The sequence below is a fragment of the Gallinula chloropus genome, assembly GCF_964237585.1.
Source record: "Gallinula chloropus genome assembly, chromosome: 14".
Classification (NCBI taxonomy): Eukaryota; Metazoa; Chordata; class Aves; order Gruiformes; family Rallidae; genus Gallinula; species Gallinula chloropus.
In genome coordinates this window covers 7,502,221-7,523,856 of record NC_140099.1, presented here as the reverse complement: position 1 = coordinate 7,523,856, position 21,636 = coordinate 7,502,221, and the positions used below count along the sequence as shown (strand labels likewise).

The window sequence follows — 21,636 nt, the reverse complement described above, 5'->3', positions numbered from 1 at the left end:
AGTATCTTCAGGTATTGGAGTGTTTTAGGAAAAATGTTAAGAGTTGACAGAAAGGGTATTAGCATAGGAAGTTCTCACTAATATGCGAAAGAACTTTTTCACAGTGGAGGTGATGGAGCACTGGGACAGGCTGCCCAGGGGGGTTGTGGAGTCTCCTTCTCTGGAGACATTCAAGACCCTTCTGCACGTCTACCTGTGTGTCTGTCCTAGGGAACCTGCTTTGAGAGTTGGACTCGATATCTGGAGGTCCCTTCCAACCCCTACAACTCTGTGATGCTGTATTGGCTACGTGATGTAAATGTGCATTTTCCTAGGTGAGGGTGTGGATTGCATCTCTTTATATTGTGTATTTGACACTTCTGCCATAGTGTTGGTTTTACAGTTGTGGGACAGGATAACAATTTGCAGTACTCAGACCCTCCTGTGGCTCAAATTCCCACCTGAAAACAGGTCTTTTGATCCTTCACCCTCTAGGCTAAGCAGTTGTTACAGCTTTCACAGGGAAACAAGTCCGTACTTGCCTTTGCTGACAATTGAAGTCGGCAAGCAATAATAAAGAATGCTGGCCCAGACTTCACCTATACACATCAGGGGTAGATTTAAGACAAACAAATTTTAGAGACTATGTGCAAATGATAATCCACGGGATTTACCTTTGGCCCACAGATCATTCTGTCATCCAGCAAGTGTATCGTAAAATACACTAAAATAAAAAAATCCCCTCCTTGTTTTACCCCAAATATTTAGACTTTCTGCCCTTGCCTTTGAACTAGTTTCTTTGGGATGGCCTTTTCTGTTCACTTCAGTTTCCCACAGGTCCATCTATACGGTACGTGTTCTCCACTGTGAATTCTCCAGTGAACTGATTGTGAATCAGTGCGTCCCACACAATCCCAACATTAGAAATCACTTTACAAGAAAGCCTCATACTTCTTGGCTGGAGCTCAGAAGTGTCATCCAACTTTTGAGAAATTATCTGTATATCTGATGTAGAAGTGCTTTCATGAGGCTACTGTTGGTTCTGCACTGCCTACGTTGGTTGTTGAGGCTGGGCTGGTGCTGGAAAGCGCAGTTTGGTTTCAGTGGTGAATGCAGCAGGGAAACCAGACAAATTCACACTGAGCTCAGACCTTGGTTGTGTGCAGGCTGGTGCAGAGAAAGCCTTTCACAGTGGTCTCCATATATTGCATGGGAGGAACTGATTTGCACAGATGGATGCAAGTGTGGTTTGCCCAGTTGTCCTGCTTGTGTGAAACAGGATTGAAAGCTGTACAGATTTTGGAGAGCACTTCTGAGTTTAACGTTTGCTCCCTAGGCTGGCTGCTGGAATGACAGTAGGGGAAGGTTGCGGGACCCCAGGTAGTCAGACTGTGCACAGTGTGAGCGTTGCCAAAAGCATGTCCCGCTGTTGTGTGGCACCAGTGGCTGAGCACATGGCAAATATTGATGCTTTTTGTTCCTTGCAGCTAGAATCACTGAAGTTCCCTAGGTGGTTACTTTGTAAGGGAGGTTTGAAAAGCACCACTAGAAAATGTATCTACTTTCCTGTTTCAGAACTTCAGAGAGAATTTATGATGTATAGATGGAGTTCAGAGATGTTTCAAGCACTTCATATGTGTGTGTTTAATGGAATGGATTGCCACTTTACTGAACATAGCATCGAATCAGCTCTGTTAATTGAAAAAGATTTTTCACATTATTGCTAATGATGTGACACAGTTTTGTTAGAGATGGTGCATAAAGTAGTGCTACTTGAAATGACATTAATGTATGCATTTAAATTCCTTTTTCCCATTTACGTGCATTATTGATTTTATTTCATTGTTGAGGAGATAATGGATTTATAATTAGAATACAGTCACCATAATCAATGATGAGATTATTAGACTTATAAATAGAACTTTAAAACTGAGATGAGGTAATTTCCCAGTGTAACGAAGGATCAATAATTAGAGGTTTGCTTTGAATCTGGAAGTAGTAGTTGTAAAATTGAATCGTGAAACACTTCTGGGCAAGTGAGTCCATATAAATTATTACACAAACTGATGTGGTGGTTAGGCATTTTCCAAAGTTGACCTATTATTATTACTTTTATTTGGTGCCCAGATGGTTATGAATTAATTCCTCTGGGTTTGCATAGCTGCCACTATCTCAAAGCTGGATGAGTTTGTTCTTTTCTGATACCTTGTTGGAAGGAAGGGTTTGAAAGATGCTGTGGGCAGGAGTTCGCTGCTGTATTTTCAGTGATGGTGGGCAGAGATAATGGATCTGCCATTAAGAATCTCCACCCTCCTGCTTCTCAAAGGTCATTGTGGTAAAGTTGGGCAAAGCAGCTGGCTGTTGTGGCAGGGAAGATGGCAGTGGAAGGGTGAAGAAGGGAAGCATGGTCCTTGTGATGCCTAGCTTGGAAAGGGCTTGGGTTTAGTTGATCCATGCAGAGTAGCTGTGTAGAGGTCCCGAGTGTTACTACCCTCTTCTGATGCCTCATGGGGCCTATGGCCATAATGCAACCTCCTGTTACTAGTTAAGATAAGAAAGACTCTGGTGAAAAGATTCTGAGGCAATTATAAGAACATCAGAAATACTCTACTGTGTATCAGCTGCAGCTTGTCTAGCCCAGAGCTGTCTCCAGCAGTGGAGCTGAAAATGGTGTTTAGGGAGAGCTGTGGCGTCTGGTTGCTTTCTGCAGTCTGCTTATACTCCCCAGTGTGCATGCATGAGGTAGTCTCAGGGACACATCCTGTCTGTTCCCTTTAGTATCTATTTATGGACCTGCTGTCCAGCAATTTCTCTAATCCCTCTCTGATCCTGCTGGCACTCTCTGCCTCCAAGCCTCCCATGTCGGCAGGTTAAATGACTTCACTATCCTAGTGCAAAGAAGTATTCACTTTCAGCTTTTTCACCATCTCCACGACTTTGTGAACATCAGTCAGGCCTCCCTTCATCTCCCCTCCTGAGGCAGTTGCTCCATCTTTTTGATTTGCTTATCTCTGTCATTTCCTTTATTCCACTACCCCTGTCTCGAGATGTAGCACTAGGACTTACCCTGGTACTCAGTATGTGGATATGGTCCTTGTTTTGGATGCCCTGCCTTGTGATGTCCAACATATGTTTGGTGGGTTTTTTGGCTGCTACATCTTGAGTTCAGAGGAACTGGCAATGACTTTCAAGTCTTCCAAGTTGTAACTGCAAGTTATAAGTTCAGCATCGTTTAGCGGTGGTCTAGTTTATTTTTCCTTAAATACATGTTCTTATCTATGTCAGATCTCCCCTGCCACTTCTTTACCTGTTCACATTAGGGAAGTTCTTCTGGAGGTCATCATTACTGTCATGGCATTTAGCTACTTGAAAGAGCTTTGCAATCCTCAGGCTTGCAAATGTGACTCCAGTCATGGTGAATCATGACTATGTTTATGGGTTACAGGGTTCCACATGGGGGGTAAGTAGCAGGTCAGCAGGGAACAGCCACAAAACAAGAAAGAGCAGCACCTGCACAGCTCCATCCCTAATGTGGGACCTCCGTGTCCTTCAGCAACTATCACATAGTCAACAATGTCCCTGTGTTTGCAAACTTAACCCTGTTTCATCATCTTGCCTGTAATTCAACCTTGTTCTCTAGTTTTGGGTGTACGAAAGACCTGTTTTTCCCTGCATGTAACGAGGGCTTGTGCCTCTTCAAGTCAGTGGGTGCCTTGCTTGTGGTAGCTGTCAGGCAAATTGGTCCCAAGAGATGTTCTCTATACAGTAGTTTTATCTAATATGTAAGCGGTTCAAGCATGATTGAAATAGAAATTAGGTATGACAGTCTCTGTCCACCTTTGCCTTTATTTGCTGACATTATATGTCAATCATTATAACAATGTAATCATTATAATAGAGTTGTAAGACCTGTAATTCTTGGGAACATGGTTATTCCATTTTGCTGAATAGTGAGTAATCAAAGCACAGTGAGATTTTGCTTGAGCCACCTAAAGTCATTGAGAATTTTTGTTGTGGAGTCAAGGAAGGCGACACAAGTTCTCCCAGTTCGAAGCTCTGTACTTGTCCTGTGTTTTGCTGCTGTTAGAGACACATCTGGCCTGTGGAAGTTGGTCCTAATGGAAAAGCATTTGTCGTCTTACAGGAAAACAAATCCTAAGCTGACAGAAATTTGCATTATTATGAGCTTGTTAATGAATTCTCTTGCTTGCTCATATCAGCCTCTGACACAAAGCATGGATTTGACTGTATATTTGTCCACTTGAATAAACAGTTCACTTTTAGTTTTGACCACAGTGGTAAATTAAAATACCCTGAGTACTGCGCAGCTATAATTTTTTGGCTTTGGAGGCTGTAGCTATTGTAATACATGTCAGCAGGGAGGACTCTGAGCAACACTTTCTGATGCTTGCCTGGAGGCATTAGAAGAAACAGTTCCTCTAGCTTGGCTGTTTTAAATCCCATACATGGGAAAAGTCCCAATTTAGAGTCCTTATGTGCAGCTGGATCTGTGTCTTATAGCCCTTTTTCATGTTGCCTTGACTTTCCAAGTGGTCTACATGTGCAGGTAGGAGGGTGAAGTTTGTGGAAATAGTGGTCAGATAGCTGTGAAGAGGGAAAAAAAAAGCGTATTGCTTGCTTGCTGCCTCCTTTGGTACTCATGTCCTGAGTAGTTGAAATGTGATGCAATTGGTCCATTGCTACCTGGTGTCATCTTTGTGCTATGACAGCCCTGGCAGCAGAGACCTTCCAGCCTGGGAATGTGGGCAGGCTGAAGGAAGGAGCGGGCATTTTGTAGGTGAAAGAGACCTGCCCAAAACCTTAATAAGTTTCTTAGGGACCAAGGACCATGGTTTAGGAGAGATCTGAGTTAGGTTGAGATCAGAAGCCCCTGGTCAGAGGGAAATGACCTGCTGTTTCTCCATCCTTGTACTGCCAACGACACCGGTGCTGGATGTAGCTGTATGCATGTGCCCTGCAGTTAAAGGGTGAGGTTCCTGCTGTGCATGAAGCACAGGCTGCTGGTGATTTTTGGTGGTAAAGATCCAAACTCTTAACCTGTCTTAGTAATGCAGATATTAATCAAAAAAGCAAGGGCCCTGAGGTTGCCTCTGGATCTCCTATATTACTTTCCAGTCTGTGACAGCAGATGGGCCCTCCTCTTTCTATTTAATTCTACTTCTCTGTGATTTTTCTTCTGTCTCATCTTCAGAGATCAATAAGCCAGGCATTAGCAACTCTTGTAGCTGAAAACCTGTTTTGGGGGAAGGGATATTATGCTCTGCAGTTGATTCACGCTGAACACAAGATGCACATAAAAGCCTGAAACTACAGGTTTAGGCATTCTTGTTACCACATCGCAGCTGCAGGTTATAAAATGACTACAGTAGTGTATTGTAGTTATAAAATGGCCTAGTTATTTTATTATGAGCCCCAGCAGAAGCATTGTCAAGTGGCAGTAAAAAGTTTATCCAGAACATGTTTTACTTCAACTTGGCATATTCTGCACTATTAACTTTACGTAATGCTAGTCAGGCAGGAGGAGACCTTTCCAATGGAAGACATAAGCAGGACTTATCCACGCTTATGGAAAAGAAGGGTTTATAATGTGAGCATTATCCAGATAGAGATTTACATCACATTTGTTCCAGTTAGTGGTATTAGGTCATAAGAGTCTTAGCATGAATCATTTAGGGGGAAAATTATTGTTCTATCATATGCAAACAGTAGATTTAATACTTTACATAATCATTAGATCAAGCAGTTTTTACTATTTAATTGGCTGTGACGTTCTAATCGGAAAGGGGAGAAGACCAAGTTAAAGCAAATAGTCAAAATTCTGTGTGCCTGCTAGTCAGAAAGGAAGAAAAACAACTTGAAAAGGGGGAAAAAAGGAAGCCCTAGTACAGACTTGATCTTCCGAAAGCTTCACCTGCAATTCACTGTTAAAGCCCTGTTGAATGCTTTCATTATGGGGCCAATTTTTTTGATATAAAATAAATTGTATTGAGTTCTGACTCTGATTACACAGATGTGTGTCAGACTTGTTGATGCTTTTGTAATTTTCTCCATTCCCTCTTCTGTGATCTGTTCTTGATACTTATATTTAGACATCATATCTGATTAGTATCCAGCCTTCTGTTGGATAGTTTTCTTTTACCACTGCAGTGCGATCCTGGGATTGATCTATTTTTCTCTCAATTTTTATATTCCTGTGTTTTTCTTGCCTGTCACCAGGCACGTATTTTGCACAAGTTAGAGACAAAGTGGCAGCACCTAGCTTGGCTTTTTTGGATCACTGGACAAAGGTCATTGTCCAGAGAATAGAAATATTCAGGAAACTGGAAACATTATGGTGTAGTATTTGGCTTTGCACTTCAAACTTGTAAAGGGCTTGTTAGAGTTGTAATTATGCTTCAGATGGTAATGACCTGACCGGGTACTGTGTACCTAGAAATTTAACCGATGGCCAACTTTTCTACAGTATAATTTTGGACTACTCTGACTTGTTTAAACCTGGGCAGATGTTTCCTGCCATCTGGTCACGGCAGGGAACCTGTGTGCTGGGAACTGGAGACAGCACAGGGGATGCTCCTGCTCTCTCCACAGCCCAGGGATGCCAGGTCACCTTTGTCTCTTCTAACCTTCACGGCCTTTGGCCATCTTAACTGGGAACAACTCATCCTGTCATGGCTTGTTGTTGCCCTGTCAACCTGGGTTGTCAGCCAGAATGCAGCATGTTCAGGTCTGCTCCCATGTCCTCAGGATGGGTGCTGGGACCACATATCAAAACCTTCCTGTTCTTTATGCCAGCACCGAGATGAAGCACCGAGACATCGGTCATTCCTGAATGTGCAAAACGCCTGGTGTGACATTTTCCAGTGTTGTCCTTGTCATGCTTTTAATGGTACCAGTTTTCATATGGCTTTGGAGAGAGCAGAGGGAAGGGGTCCTATAGAGTAGTTTTGGAAACCCTGCCTTTGAGGTTTAGCTGCTTTACAGAGGGTTAATGGCTTTTGTCATCAACACTTTTTCTTAAATTAAAGCAAAGATTAATCTCTGGATGCGGACGCCTGTGGCACTTCAAATATTCAGTGCAGTCAGGAACACTTTATAGTGACAAGGTTGTGATTTCTGCATTTGATCATGAGTGATTTATGAAGATTTAGTAAACAGTGACTCACAGTTCTCTCTCAGCTGCAGACTGGGCTCTTCTCCCTGTGCAGACTTACGTGCATAAAATCCTGCAAAGTTGCTCCTGTTCTTCTAGAAAAGTATGTTTTCCACACACAATCCCTGGAAGATCATGGGTTAAGGTGAGGGAGATGCATGAAATAAACACGTAAATTATTTTAAAAACAAACCCCCTTTATTCCCATACCTCTGCAGCAGCTACAAGTCACACAAGTCGAAATGCTGGTGCAACAAACGTGAGTGCAAGGGAAGATCCCATTACTTGACTTTAGTTTTCCTCTCTCAGGGCCAATGACTTGGAGCTGACAAATTTCCTCACATACCTGAGCCCTCATCATCAGCTGAAAGATGTAGCTGTCTTAGGTAGAAAACACTGTGCTGGAAAACACTTGCACTTTGGATGATGCAAGCAGTCCTTCAAATGAATCCTAAACATGGAAGAACTTTTTGTTATGATTATTTTTCTTTTTTTAGCTTCTCACCATGCAGCAAAACTGATTTTACCTGTGTTTTAGAATACCAGTTGGGTAATTGAAGACAGTGAAAAAGGTACAGGTTGTCTTCTGCACTTTTATGTTGATGAGTTTATCTTGGGAGTCACAGAATCACAGAATGACTAGGTTGGAAAAGACCTTTAAGATCATTGAGTCCAACTGTTCCCATCCTATACTAAACCATATCCCTAAGTACCTTATCTACCTGTTTTTTAAACGCATCCAGGGATGGTGATTAAGTCACCTCCCTGGGCAGCTTGTTCCACATCCCGACAACTCTTTCAGTAAAGATCTTTTTCCTAACATCTAATCTGAACCTGCCCTGGCACAGTTTAAGGCCATTTCCCCTTGTCCTATCACCTATCACTTGGCTAAAGAGACCATTTCCCACCTCTCTATACTCTCAGGTAACTGTAGGTGGTGATAAGGTCTCCCCTCAGCCTCCTCTTCTGCAGACTAAACAACTCCAGCTCCCTCAGACGGTCCTCATAAGATTTGATCTAGAGCCTTTTAACCAGCCTTGTTGCCCAGTCTGAACATGCTCCTGGACCTTGATGTCCTCCTTGTAGTGAGGGGCCCAGAACAGAACACAGTACTTGAGGTGTGGCCTCACCAATGCCAAGTACAGGAGCACAGTCCCTAGGCCTTCTGGCTACACTATTTCTAATACAAGCAAGTGTCTTCACTTCACCCCATCCTTTACAAGAATTGGTGCCTTTTCCTTGGCTTCCCCTCATCCTCCTTTCGTGCATGGGCAGAACTAAGAATAAAACTCTAAATTTACCCAGGAATTGCAGTCTGAGTTTTCAAAAGTGCCTAATGTAGCAATGGCAATTTACAGACATTCAACTTAGATGTGTTGGTCTGGAAAGTATGTTAACCATCTGGTATCTGAAATATCATGTTTGATTTGGATATTTCAATTTGGATGCCTGGTATGTCCACAATCAGTGGTGTCATAGGATGCATAGGATCTAATTTCTCATAAATAAAGCAGTGAAAAGGGAATGTACATTATACATTGCTCGTATTTTTGTTAAGTGTGAATAACTTTTACAGGAATCGATCTGTTAACATATTCCAGTCAGTTTTTACAAATCTGTTATACCTTCCTGTAAAATTCACTGAAGTTTCATTCTAACTCTGCAGACTTCAGAGTTTAGGTTTAAATTGTGCCTTCATTTAGATTATGAATTAATTAAAGGACTATTGGTTAGAAGCAAGCTGCTGCTTCTACATTCTTTGTTCAATATTCTGCTTAAACAATGTGATTTTTCTTTGTTTCCAAGTCCTGTCTTCTAATATAACCCCTGTTGAACGTGAGTGGAAAACTAGGTCTTGGGAAGTCATCCTGACCCTGTCATTTTCAGTCTGAGACACCACCACACATGACAGAGGGTTATAGCTGCTTTCCTAGCAGAGCATATGGGAGTATTCAAACACCAATGTTAGCCTGCCAGTGGCTTCTGGTAGGGTTTTCTTCTCTTGGTGGCCATCGCACCACTGGCTGCTGGGCATGGCAACCCCTTGGTGTGCCAGTCTGTGAGTCCTGTGTACTGGCTCCAGAGTTTCTGCTGTAGATTTCTTAGTCTGTAAATGGGTAAGTCTCTAGCAAGCTCTTTTATTAGAGCTTTGCATTGGTTCACTTAACTCAGGAGTTTAGATGTCACGTTTGGATCTTTCCCAGTTGGCATTGTTTTCCCCATGCCACAGAACTGGTATAGGTCAAACCCACACATTTGTCGCTTCAATTACTTAATGCTCAATTACCTGCTCATATCACTGGCATGCTGTCTGCTGTGCCAGTCCTGACCTCTAGCACGGCGTGGTCACTGCCTTTTTGCCTGCATTGCTAAGTCTCCTGAGACTTCTGTATTACAGAGGGAAGGGATTTACGGAGGGTTAGTCAAAGGTTCCAGTTAGGCTTCTAGCATGAGTAGCTTCACTAGGATTAAGTTAATCTGCGTGAATATTCCTCTGTGTCTCAGCCTCAGATCTCTTAGGTGAGCTCTGTAAGAGTACTTTTTTGTGTTGGAGTCTATGGCAAAGCATTAGTCAGCTGGTCTACTGATAATAGTATTAATCTTTAGCATTAATCTTTAAAGAACAGACCTTCAAAAGAGCTGGGTGCACTTTCTTGTTGACTGCTGGGAACTGGGAATTCAGCACTCAGCCTATGGGAACGAGTCCAGATGAAACTCCAGACGGCCAGTTGAGCACTGGTTGGTTGGCAGAGCTTTCTTTTACTTGATAGCTAATAGTGGGGTTGGCTCTGTTCTCATGAGAAAAACTGTTTGGGTTGTCACTGTATGAGAAAACTGAGGGTGTGTATGTACCTGGGAAGGCCCTATTACCATGTCTGCATCTCTGTAGTTGTAAAACATGATCTATAGCAGCACAAAATTTAAAATTTGGTGGCATCCCAGGAAGTACTTAATTGCGTTTGTGCTTCATTACAAGGCTGTCTCCTTTTCTGGAATTTATTTTAGCTAATTAGTTGGAAATGTCAAAGTAGTATTTCAGATGACAGAAACAACATATATTACCATACATGAAGCAATTAACTCTTTTGACAAATATTTATTGTGGTGTCGTCTTTAATTAAATCTTCAGTACTCCAAGACACAGAGCAGGTTCTTCCTAAAAGGAGGCCTTCCCAGCACTGTCAATGAGCATTTGACTGATGGGACTTAATTGAACTTGGTACTGAACGAGTTGGTGGCCTAAGCATGAAGATATTGACATGACACAATTTCACAATACAGACATCCGATCTTTTGGCAAAATCCCAAAGCGATTGTTCCCCCACCCTCACTCCAAATGCAGTCTCAGATGATGCATCTCTAGTCACTCCTGTTCTTCCACTGGAACAGTTTTCAGGAGACAAAAATGCTGTGTACTTAAGCTGCTAAGCTAGATAATGCTGAAAAGCAGGGCAGTATATATGTTTTACAAAAATCAATTGTTTTTTATTTAGTTCTTGGGGTTATTCATGTGGAAACATGTTACAAAAGTGACTGGTTAGTTCCTCTTAAGTGGATAGGTCTTGCAGATGATGTGCCACTGAAAAATAATTCCTGACAGTTATAACTGAACCAGACAAACAGTTCTGTGAGCTCCCAAATAACACTAAAACAAAAGGGTTCTGCTTATCGTTTTCCATTTCTTCATGCCTGTCAAGCTATTTAACTGTGCATTTACCCATCACAAAGGGTTTCTGTGTTTTTCTGCTCATCTGGTGTAGTCATAGTTTTTACCTTCTCTGCTGCAGAACCTGCTGCAGTATGCTTGTCCAGCTGTATTGCTCCTCAGCCACTGCTGATCTTTGCCTTCACCTTGTAATGACACCCTCAGAAATGCTGCATGACATTTCTCCCTGTCGTGGCCATTCAGCAAGCGTATTAACCTGTATATATGTTGGTTGTTTTCTGTTTGTTTGTTTTTTCCAGGCAGAAACAGCACCAGAATGTGGCCGAGATGGTCCCAATGTTCAGATCAGCTCAGGGCAGAACAACTCCGACCCCACGGGAGCAGGTGGCTCGGTGGCCTCCCAGAGCCTGGTTGCTCCAGCCGGGGTCTCGGCAGGTACCTCAGCTGCAGCCTCATTCTTCATAAGGTAGTTTTTTACCTTTCTGGTTTCTGTAACTGCTCACGGGTCTTCAAACTTTTGTGAAATGCTCTTGAGTCCTCATCATGGGTAGAAGGTTTGGATTGTGCTGTTTGTTGCTGAGAGGTGGAGTTGGTCACCTAGTCGTGACTGTGGCTTTCCACTGCTACTGGAGAGCAGGAATGTGGTGGTAACAGCATGATTCTCTTTATGGACACCTGAGCGGGAATCCCTGTTCACCAGAATCCAAGAAAATTAGTGGTGGTCTTTGTCCTTAATGGATGTTTACACCTGTAGCAAGTTTGTTATTCTGTAGATTTCCTTGGAGCAGAAGCTGAAGTAACAATTTTTTTTCACTCAGATCTAAATAAAAAAAGTTCGACTTTTATCCAGTAGCATGGCCTATGTGTGTAAATAAAAAGTTTTTCCATAGTTGGTAACAGCAGTTAAAATGGTTTAAGACATTCTTTTTTAGCAGTAGCCTAGAATAATCTTTTTTCCCCCCTATTCCTAGGTCTTACAATGAAAATGAAATGTTAGTTGTCTTTGTGAAATGTTTGTTGTAATTACCAATGTTGATTAAATGCAATACGCTGTCAAGCAGATGGTATTTAAAACAACAAAAATCAGGGCTTTGTACTTCGATTCCAAACTCCTCTTTTAATTCAGAACTGAACATGTTTTGAGACAATATTCAAAAAACTGTAAGTCTGCGAATGGCATTAAAGTCAAAATTATGCACTTAATGAGGATTCTTTTCATCATTTAATCATGATGGTAATTGTGGTGTTTCCTTTTCCTTGATCTCTAAAATATTTTGCACCATTAAAAAAAAAATTGTTTACTGTAAGTTGCAGTCTGACCTCAGAAGGAGCTCAACTTCCCAAGTCCTGTTATTTAGAACATAATGCATTGAATCTTAAGCATTAAATGCCCACATACCACAGTCTCTCTCTACACAGGAGGTTGGGAAATAAATGAATACACCAGTGGTGTGTGTAAATTAGTGTTTTGTCTCTGCTAAGTCTGAAATCAGGGGGAGTGGAGAGGAAAGATAAGGGGGAAGCTTCAGACATCTCTCTTCTTGTTCAGTAAATAAGGACAGATGTATCCTCTACAAAGGATCTAGACTGGACAGCAGCACGGTTTTCATTACTGTATTTCACATTGTGGGTGATAACAGTCTGTTTTAGCTTAATCTACTTGGGATTTATTTCAGTATGAATCTGTGTTGTAAGCAAATGTAAAGACCACAACTTTGACTGGGGAAGTACAGAAAATAAAATGCCCACTTTGGAATTAAGAGACAGAAGTCAGGGCCTAATAATCTGAAGTAGGATCCAAAATCTTTTTTCCCCCCAGTGATGCCTCTGTCACTGGTCAGTAAAACTCAGTCCTGGTTTTATAGTAAAGTGACAAGTCCTTTACTAATGATTGTCATTGGCTTGATGCAAATATTCTTGAAGTCAGCAGCAAGACTGCAAATGACATCATTGTATGTTGGATCAGGCCCTAATTGCTTCTCATGAATCTGTCTTTGCCTTGAGTGAATCAGTTTTATAGCTTTAGCAGCTTTGTGCTAGCTAAAACATTTTAAAACCCATTAGTACATTGCTTATTCCCTACCCACGTTTCCTCTGTTCAAAATTGATTCTCATCAATTTTTTTTTAGCCAAAGAACAGAGCTGGCTGAATCTTTCTGCAAAAAGTGCTTCGGTTTCTTTTTTTCCCTTTTGTTTTTCCCCCTTTTTTGGGTTGGTGTTGGAAAGAGAGACATAAATGAGAAATAATTTATCTTCATTAGTTTTGTATCATTTTTATGATATTTCATCACATTGCTGATGAATGTACTTCAGCATTCATTTCTCAGTATTCCAGAACCCATCAGAGAATCTCAGGTTCCCTAAAAGAAACAAGTTTAGTTATGACTGTGATTAAAAATCTGAATTGAAATGCAGAAAATCTCACAAAGCCAGGGGAGAGAGGTTCATTATTGATCCCTGCTAGTCAAAAACATGTTGAACATGTCCTCAGGTGGGTACTGCTGTGTAGCCCTGGCTGGGGTGCTCCACTGCCATCGGCTTGAGTTTCATGAGAAGCCCTCTCTCCCACTGCTGTTTCTCTTCCAATTCCTCCTGGCATGGGCACCTTGTGGATCAAAGTTTCCATGTTGAGTCTTCCTCTCGCCCTCATGCCATGTTGCCCTAAGTAGGAGGGGAGAGGAGGAGGATGAGGAAACCTACAAGAATGAGTGAGAGACAGGAGCTGGCAGAAACTAAGATGGAATGGCTTATCCTGGGACTGTGAGTATTGGGATATCAGCAGTTTTGGCTGTTGGGCTATCAGGCTTCTTTGCTACAGCCTTTCAAGTCCCATCTCCTTTTTCCTTTTGCATCATCTGGCCTTGAGCACATTAAGGAAGAAGGTCAGCCCTACCTTGAATCCTTTGCAGCAGCATCCGCTTCTCTGTCCTTCATCTCTCCGTCCAGCTACTCCTCTCTCACCAAGCACCTAGAGATGAAAGAGGAGTCATGGCACTAGTGCTATGCTGTAGTCTCTATTCATTGTGTTTGCTGATTCTGGCCTTACCACATTTCTCTCCTCAGCCACTTAAACTGTGAACTGCATAGCAGAGCCAGTGTGTTACTCGTGCTATGCGGAGCCTGGCACATTTTATTCCCTGTTCTCTTCTGGGAAAGATGCAATTAATATCTTGATAATCACACAGGCACACTTTTTTCTTTTTTTTTTTTTTTTTTTTGAATCATTGCCCCCTCTGGGCAAATCTATTGAGTACCTCCCTCTCTGTACTGTAAAAGAGGCTGTGGTTGGGACTTCAGCTTGGGAAAAAGGCTGTCTTGTCATAGAGCTAGGCAAAAATATGGATGTGTACTAACGTTTAGTGTATTGGAGTGCAGAGTTAGCTTCTTTCAAAGACAAAGCCTTCGTAGAGTGCCCATGGAAACTGCATCTATGGTTTACTTATCAGCAGCAACACTAGATACAGATTTTTTTCACATAAATAAAGGATTCCAGTCTTGTTCTCCATGAAACAGCATTAACTGTGTGTGTACACGTCCTAGTACAATTAGCTTTTTGGCTGTGGCATGGTTTCCTGGCAGAAAATAAATGTCTTTTTCACATTAAAACTAGAGTCTCTGTGTGGTGAAATAATACCCTTTGACTCTTGCTTGTGAGCTGTCTCTTTCCTGGGAAGGAAGGAGGGATATGCAGGGTTTTTTTTTGGTTGGTTGGTTTGTTTTTTACTCTAATATGCTTCTCGGTGAGAGTCATAGCTTTGTGTTTGTAAGATCACACTCTCAAAAGACCGCACAGGGATTTCATGTCCTCACCTGGAAAATAATAACTAAGAGCTACAGTAAAACATTTACCTGGTGATAGGAGGTACCCATGGCTAAAATGAGGATCTTTAAGATGGTCTTTACAGTGAATGCATTAGTTTTATAAAACGTACGTGCAGCCCAAATATACATATTCATCCAAAGCTCTTTCTCATTTGAATGTCATATTTAATTTCTTCAAGCTTAATTATATTCTGCTTTTTGAAAAAAAAAATGTATTTTATTCATTACCTAGAAATGCAGAGTGCCTAGCATGGAAGTGCTAAGTATTTAAAATCAAAGCCAAATATTAGAGCCAGCAGACAGAAGCGTATTAAGAAATTAAATCAGTTTTAAGCTTTCTTCCTCATTCTCATCTGTCATACAAGGAAGAAAGCTTTGATTAACATCTGACTCTGTCACACCAGCAAATTGCCAGACATTACTCAGTGGTCGTGTTACTGAGGGACCAGAGGATTTAGCAGAAAATGCAGTTTCTCAATAGGTCACTGACAAAATAAGCAATCCAGAGCAAAATGAGCAGCTCTTGGGCATAGATGGCTATGAAGAGGCTGCCAGTCTACCCTTAAAACTCAGCAGGAGAAGTTTAATCTTGCATTCTTCAGATTTAAAGATGACTGCAGCTGGGCTTTTTTACCTTGATGTGGCACAGCTCATGGTCCACTTAGTGGACCACGCTTTATACCCATTTCCAGTGGGTTTTGTTTTGTATAAGGAATGTGAACAAGCTTTATGTTATTAAGTGAAAATGTGAGGATCCTCCTGTAGGCTGTGCTTGCAACTGTGTATGTATTGGCATGTTGTGGTACAAAGCTGGAATAAGCTGTTGGGTTTTTGTCACCCAGAGACTGGGGAAGAGAAGTAATAGTGTTTCCATGAACAGGCAGAAGGGCAGGGAGGAGTAGAATGGGCATGCATTTGGGAAGAGGCTATCTGACAAAAATAAAATACTTCCACCTTGGGAGGAGGATAAAGCCCCCTTGGGAAATCAAAGCCGTCTCCTCTGTTTGGTGGGTTGTGAGGGTGTGTCAGCACTGCTTGTGCTGCTGGCTTGGGGTACATTGTTTCAGTGAGAGCAGGGATGCGTGGTCTTGGTGCACAAAGAAGGCTTCAGCAGTGACAGGGCAGCGAGGGGGAATCCAAGCCATTTAGGAGAAAATATGTAGAAAAAGCAAGCAACCATGAGCAGTGTTGAGCAGAAGACAAATTACTAAGTCCCCCTTCTTATTCTTGTTTGATGTTGGGTTATTTTTCACATCTCTTCAAACTGGTTTGGTCACAGGGTTGCACTTGCTGCTGTGGGACTGCTGCTTTTGAGACGGGGAAATCACTGTATCGTTGCAGCTGCTGTCCCTTGCATCTGCCTGCTTTTGTTAGACAAATTAGTTTTCCAAGCTTAGCACTTCCTAGTTTTCAGGTTTATAAATTATTTGCAGTGTTGCTGGGCTTTGTTAGACTAAACCCATTTAAGTTAAATCTGGTGAGTCACAGTGGTGAATCACACCTGTTATCTTTCCACTCTCATCGTGTTCCTCCATGTTTGGGAAAGTTGTGTCAATTTGCACATGATATAAAGCATTACACGTGATAGGCTTTCTACAAGCAGCTTTTCTTAACAAGATATACAATCTCTGAGTAATGTAACCGAGCATCTTAAGAGTTAAAATAAGCGTAGTTGTCTTTTTCTACATTCAGGATATTCCATCATATTTTAATGCCTGTGAGTTGTGGATTAAAGAATCTAATTATTCACTAATGAGCAGTAATGGTACATATAAACTAAGGGTCACTATCCTATTACAGGCACCTGATGGTTCACTGATAAGCATTTGGTCATTAGATTGACCATAAAATATAGTCAATAATTGAGGTTACTCATAGAGCAGACACCTTATCAGCTTTAGGCATGGTGGGACAGCTTGTCAGTACTCTCTGTACTGATTGTGCTGTGACTGAGCATATGATTAGGATATTGAAACAGTCTGTATCTAATGAAACTGCAGGAAAGGCATAGCAATATTAGCACAACCACTAAATGACTAATGTGTTTTTGTTCCAAGGCTCAGACACTTCAATTAGTTCCAATAAACTCTGATCTAGTGTAGCAGTAGGCAGAGAATTCAGATACTTTGTGTACAAGCTTTCATTACACTAGTCAAAATTTGTATCGTTTCAGGGACAGATGAAATCTGTGTGGCTTTGAATGAAAAATCATGGAAATAATAAAGGCTGTCATTACCATTTTTACTTCTTTTTTCCAGCGTTATTTTTGCATTTTTTCGATTTAGAACACTTTCTGAGACAATGCCTACTGCCTGATTTAAAAGATGAAGCTGACAGCAGCAAATTAGACATCTACAGATTCTGCTTTAAGGTCCATTCATGCTGTTCATGTAGGCTTGTGCATATAGATCTAAACATAGAATGTGTTCCTTAGCGTTTTGTAGCATATGGAGCATTAGTCAAATAGTCTGGTTCTTGAAGGCTTTTGTAGAGATATTGATTTTACTGTGCTTCAAACTGTTGCTGAGAAAATAACCTCAGAACCGATCCTTTTATGATTTTTCTTTCCATGAGGATGCCTTAACTTTCATAAATTATTTAATATGGTGAAGGATGCAAAATGCCTTTTGTCTTTCTGAACTGCTGTTCAGGCTTCTGTGACGCGACCTTGGAAAGTAACCATAGAAACATGTTAAAAGCATCAACTGAAAATCAGTAGTTCAGTTTGACAGTGATGCAAATTCTGTGAAAGAAGATTATGATGTATTAGGAACACTTGAGGCATATATTACTGCTAACCTGTTAAACCTGATTATTCCATGACTGTCAGGACTTTCAGAATTTAATGTAGGGGGGAAAAAGCACAAAAAAAGGGAAACATTTTTTTTTTTTTTTAAGTTGCCATGTTTAAGATGTTTCTAGCTAAATCACTTCAGCCTGTCATTCTCTGTCCTGTTAAAAGCAAGAATTATATTTCTGCTAAGCTCATAATGTAGTTCACCACTTCTCTGCATTTAATAGCTGTAAACTTTTGCCCTGTACCCTGCTGGGATGCACTGGTATCTTGCTTTGTGCAGAGCTGGCACAATTTAAATCTCTCTGACAGATAAAGTGGATAACTGGGTTATGAATAAGTAGTAGTTCACCAAAAGGTGAAGAAAATGTGTGACTCATTGGATCCTGAGTTAGACCTTTTTGTGCTGACCTGTGGTAGTTATGCTAGTCTGTGAGGTTGAGACAGAAGTGCTTGCAACAGTTAGGGGTAACTGTAGTAAATTCTTGGGGAATTACAGGTCAAGGGAAGAAGTGGAGTCAGTTGTTAAAGCTTCTTCATTAAGCACAACCCACGCCCAAGAAATCCTGTGTTAAGGTGAAGTGGGAAAATCAGATTTGAGTTATCTAGGGAAGCAAGGTACCAGCTCTTCCTTGCTGGCAGAGGCGCCCAAAAAGCCCATTTGTGGCTTGCTCCTACTTTGCAGTGTTGAGGCGGTATCGCAGGAGCTGTGGGATTCTGCAAGGGTGTGCTGGCACTGACACAGCTCAACAGCTGCTCGGTGCATCAACTTTCTTTGTTAAATGCCCCACAATTGCCTCAGTTTCTTGCTACCATTTGATCACTGTTGCGAGCCAGTCAAGAAGGGTGGCTGAGCAACCTGTGACTTTGCGGAGAGCTACAGATGGAACATCCAGCTGTTTCAAGAGGAGCCAGATAGATAATTAGCCTTTTCCCCTTGTTGAATCCCTCCTCTGAACCTAGTGGGCTGGAGCAGCTTGGTCTCTGCAGTGTCCCCCCCACTGCATTGTGCTGCAGAAGGAGATGCCTTCCCAGCCCCCTTTTCCTCTTCACATGGAGTGGGGAGAGCAAGAAAGCCCTTATGCAGATGTACAGATGGAGATGGAGTGGGTGCTACTGAAGGGCTTGCCTCGTCTTGCCCCGGTGCCATGCTGTGGCTGCTGGAATGTGGTTGCTAGCTGTCCTGGGAGAGTAAACATGACCTGTGTGTCGCATGGCACTGTGCAGGGACAGGAGATGGGGCAGGGTGTGCAGCATTGTGCAGTATCTTGTATCATCTTAGGGCAGCTTAAGCTTTCCTAGTTGCTGTGGCAGCATAATACTGCCTGTAATTGAGGGCAAACAAAGCAGTGTATGCTTTGGGTATGCCTCATTTTGCATTAGCTTGTAAGAAGAATGAATGAGAAGATAAGCCTGAATTTAGTAGGCTTTGTTCTTAGAGACAGACATGACTCTCAGGACAGTGTGTTTAAGAGCAGAACATCATTACTAGTGTCATTGCTAATACTGCATCGTACACTTACACAGTGCTTTATCAGCAACCAGTAAGCCAGGCTCCCTTCTATGAAGAGCTCATCCGTGATGACTGCGAGACTGATGGGGCAAACAGGGATGAGAGACTGAGCTGTAGTTCAGTGGAGGGAGGAGGTGAGGAAATTGGAGAGGCTGAGAGAAGGGAGAAGGTAGAGCTGTGGACATAGGCACTGCTGAAAGCATAAAAAAATGTTCTGAAGGCCAACAGATCTGTGATCAGGTTATGGCAATTTAATCAGAGGCAGAAGGCACCGAATCATTAGCTGAGGTGGAGAGTCAATGATGAGGATTTGAGAGAGGATAGGAATTGGCAAAGAAATCAAGAGTGGTGGTAACCAGATGGAGCAGCGTTGGGCATCTAGGAGTCATGTGTCTTGATATCAAAGCTCCCCAGTGTGAGGGTTCAGGATTGTGGTACGGACCAAAGGGAGATTGTGCGAGACGTCAGTGTCAGGAAGATGTTTGAAAGGAAAACCTGTATCTGGATACCATGGATCACAGGGGTTGTGTGAATATGTGTTGGGCTACACTGGAGGTGGCAAAATGAAGCAAGGAGGGAGCCTGGTGCCAACCAGATTGGTTGGAAGTAGGAAGCAGAGGAGACAGCGAAAGGGGGGAAAAAGTGGATGTAGTGATATGAGAACCTCTCATTGAGGTTAGGATTTTGGAGAGGATGTTCTAGGCTTTACTCCAGTTTCACAACAAGAGCTGAACTGGGGCACAACAGAACACTTGGCATTGTTTCCTGCTGACCAGGTGCCTTGATAAAGATCTTTATCGTGAGGCTGTCTCTGGGGAGGGGTGAGTTTTGACAGCCCCAAGTACCTTGATGGATAACAAAGGATGTTCTGGAGCACTGAGCCAGCCCCTCTGGGAGATGTGGCAACTTTTTGAGAGGCCCTGGGTGGATCAGTGCAGGCTGCTCTGTTGCAGCCATCAGGTCTTGGATTAGCCCTACGTCCTGAGAAGTTCATGATGACCAGGAGGAAGAGCAAAGTAGAATAATTTAAAAAAGGATATCCTTACAAACATGTTGGAGGGGATAATCTGTGCCTTCCGGGCCACCAAAGTTTGAATTTATTTGTGGGGGTAAGCAGTGGTCAGTGGAAGGGATTTTAAACTATGAAAAAGTCTGAAGTATTTATGGATAATCTTAACTGGAGTCATGCAGATACTTATTCTTACTTTGTCCTCTCTCTGATCTTTTGCTTTCCTGAATGTAATACTTGCTCCCTTAATTTAGGGATTATTCATATGATCATATGTATTTTCTATTTCATCCATAACTGAATGGACCTGCTTCTGTTTTCTTGAATATCAGGAATTTCCCTGTTTAGCTACTTGAGCCTCTCCTTTTGGCTTCCTTCCTTCTTTCTGCCCTTCCTAGCTTGTCAAGAGGAGCACCTCTCTTAACTCCCCCCACCTCAGCCCCCCCCAGTCTGCCTGCTTGTTTTATTCCTGGACTCCTGAACACCAGTGCCTGCTCTGACTCTGCTATTTGGGGCTCCTCAGCTCGGTGGCAGTGGCAGCTGCGCTGGTGGCTTTTGCTGCAGTGGGAACAGAGCATTCTATCAGTAAAATGATAACGGTGACTTTCCTGCAGGGATGTAACTTGACAGTTTGCACCTGTTTTACAACTTCATTAGTGACTTCCAGACTTCCAATAATGTAACTATTTTAATACTTTGTTAAGACAGAGCAGGTAAAAGGATAAAATCAGACCGATAGTTAAGTGAATATTGAGTTCTTGTGGCTGACTTGCAGTCGCTCTAACACCTAGCATACTGCATGCAGGATGTGGTTTGCAGGGCAGATGGACTTTCAAGTGACCTTATTCTGAGCAAGACAGCTTGGCTTGCTTGTGCTGTTGGCAAAATGAGACATCCCACATCATCATTTACAACAAAAATTAAATGTCAAGCCAAAGTCATGCACTGGTACTACAGCTGCAGTGCTTGACCAACTGCAGGATTACTCTAAAGGTACTGTTAAACTCTCTGTGAAAAAGCACTGAATTTTGGCTTTCTAAAACTTCCCTCACCTTTCCTGTTGGAGGATGGAAGATGTTTCTTTTGGCAGAATGTTTCAAAGAGCTTAGCCAGTACCTCACTCAGCACTAGTTAGTGCTGCTTTGCTGGTCCTCACAGAGGGATGCTCTTGGAGTTGCTTTCTGCTTTGCTGGGCTTTTCTTGTCCTCAGTGGTGTAGCTCACTTATTAAGAAGCAGTGCCCTATGGAGTTTTTACTGTGAGAAAATGACTCAGTGGAAGTTAATCAGCATAAAATGAATCTAATCTAAATGTTATTAGTAAAGCTAGTTGGGAGTCTGGGGCATGTTGCAGAATATTTTTTGCTAATGTGTCTCAAGCAGGTCTTCAGGAGTTGCTTATTTCTGCTGAAATTTGTAGTTAGCACTTTTGTGTCAGAAATAGCCGGATCTCTCTGTCTGCAGTGATGGAAGGATATGCATCTTCCATGTCCCCCCAAAGTGTTTTAAATGGTGCTGCAATTTCAGCCTATTACACCTTTGAGAAGTATTGTTTAAAGAAGTGATGTCAGTTAAATCACAGGAACTCTGGGCTTTCAGAAGTCCATGTGTCCCTCCACTGTTTAAAAGCGCTCATTGTGTGGCATATGACTTCTGTTGGGTGATTTCCATCGTTTAGTGCTG

General features: G+C 42.2%; 1 protein-coding gene across 1 annotated transcript in view; it reads left to right on the top strand.

Annotated features, from left to right (window-relative positions):
* The window catches only part of KIF26A (kinesin family member 26A), a gene marked incomplete at its 3' end in the record, with an annotated part of 98,297 nt that overhangs the window by 40,776 nt on the left and 35,885 nt on the right, over positions 1–21,636 (top strand). Inside the window, exon 4 of the mRNA XM_084270375.1 lies at positions 11,117–11,283. Coding sequence (XP_084126501.1) covers positions 11,117–11,283 — 167 coding nt within the window. The remainder of the gene's footprint in view (positions 1–11,116; positions 11,284–21,636) is intronic.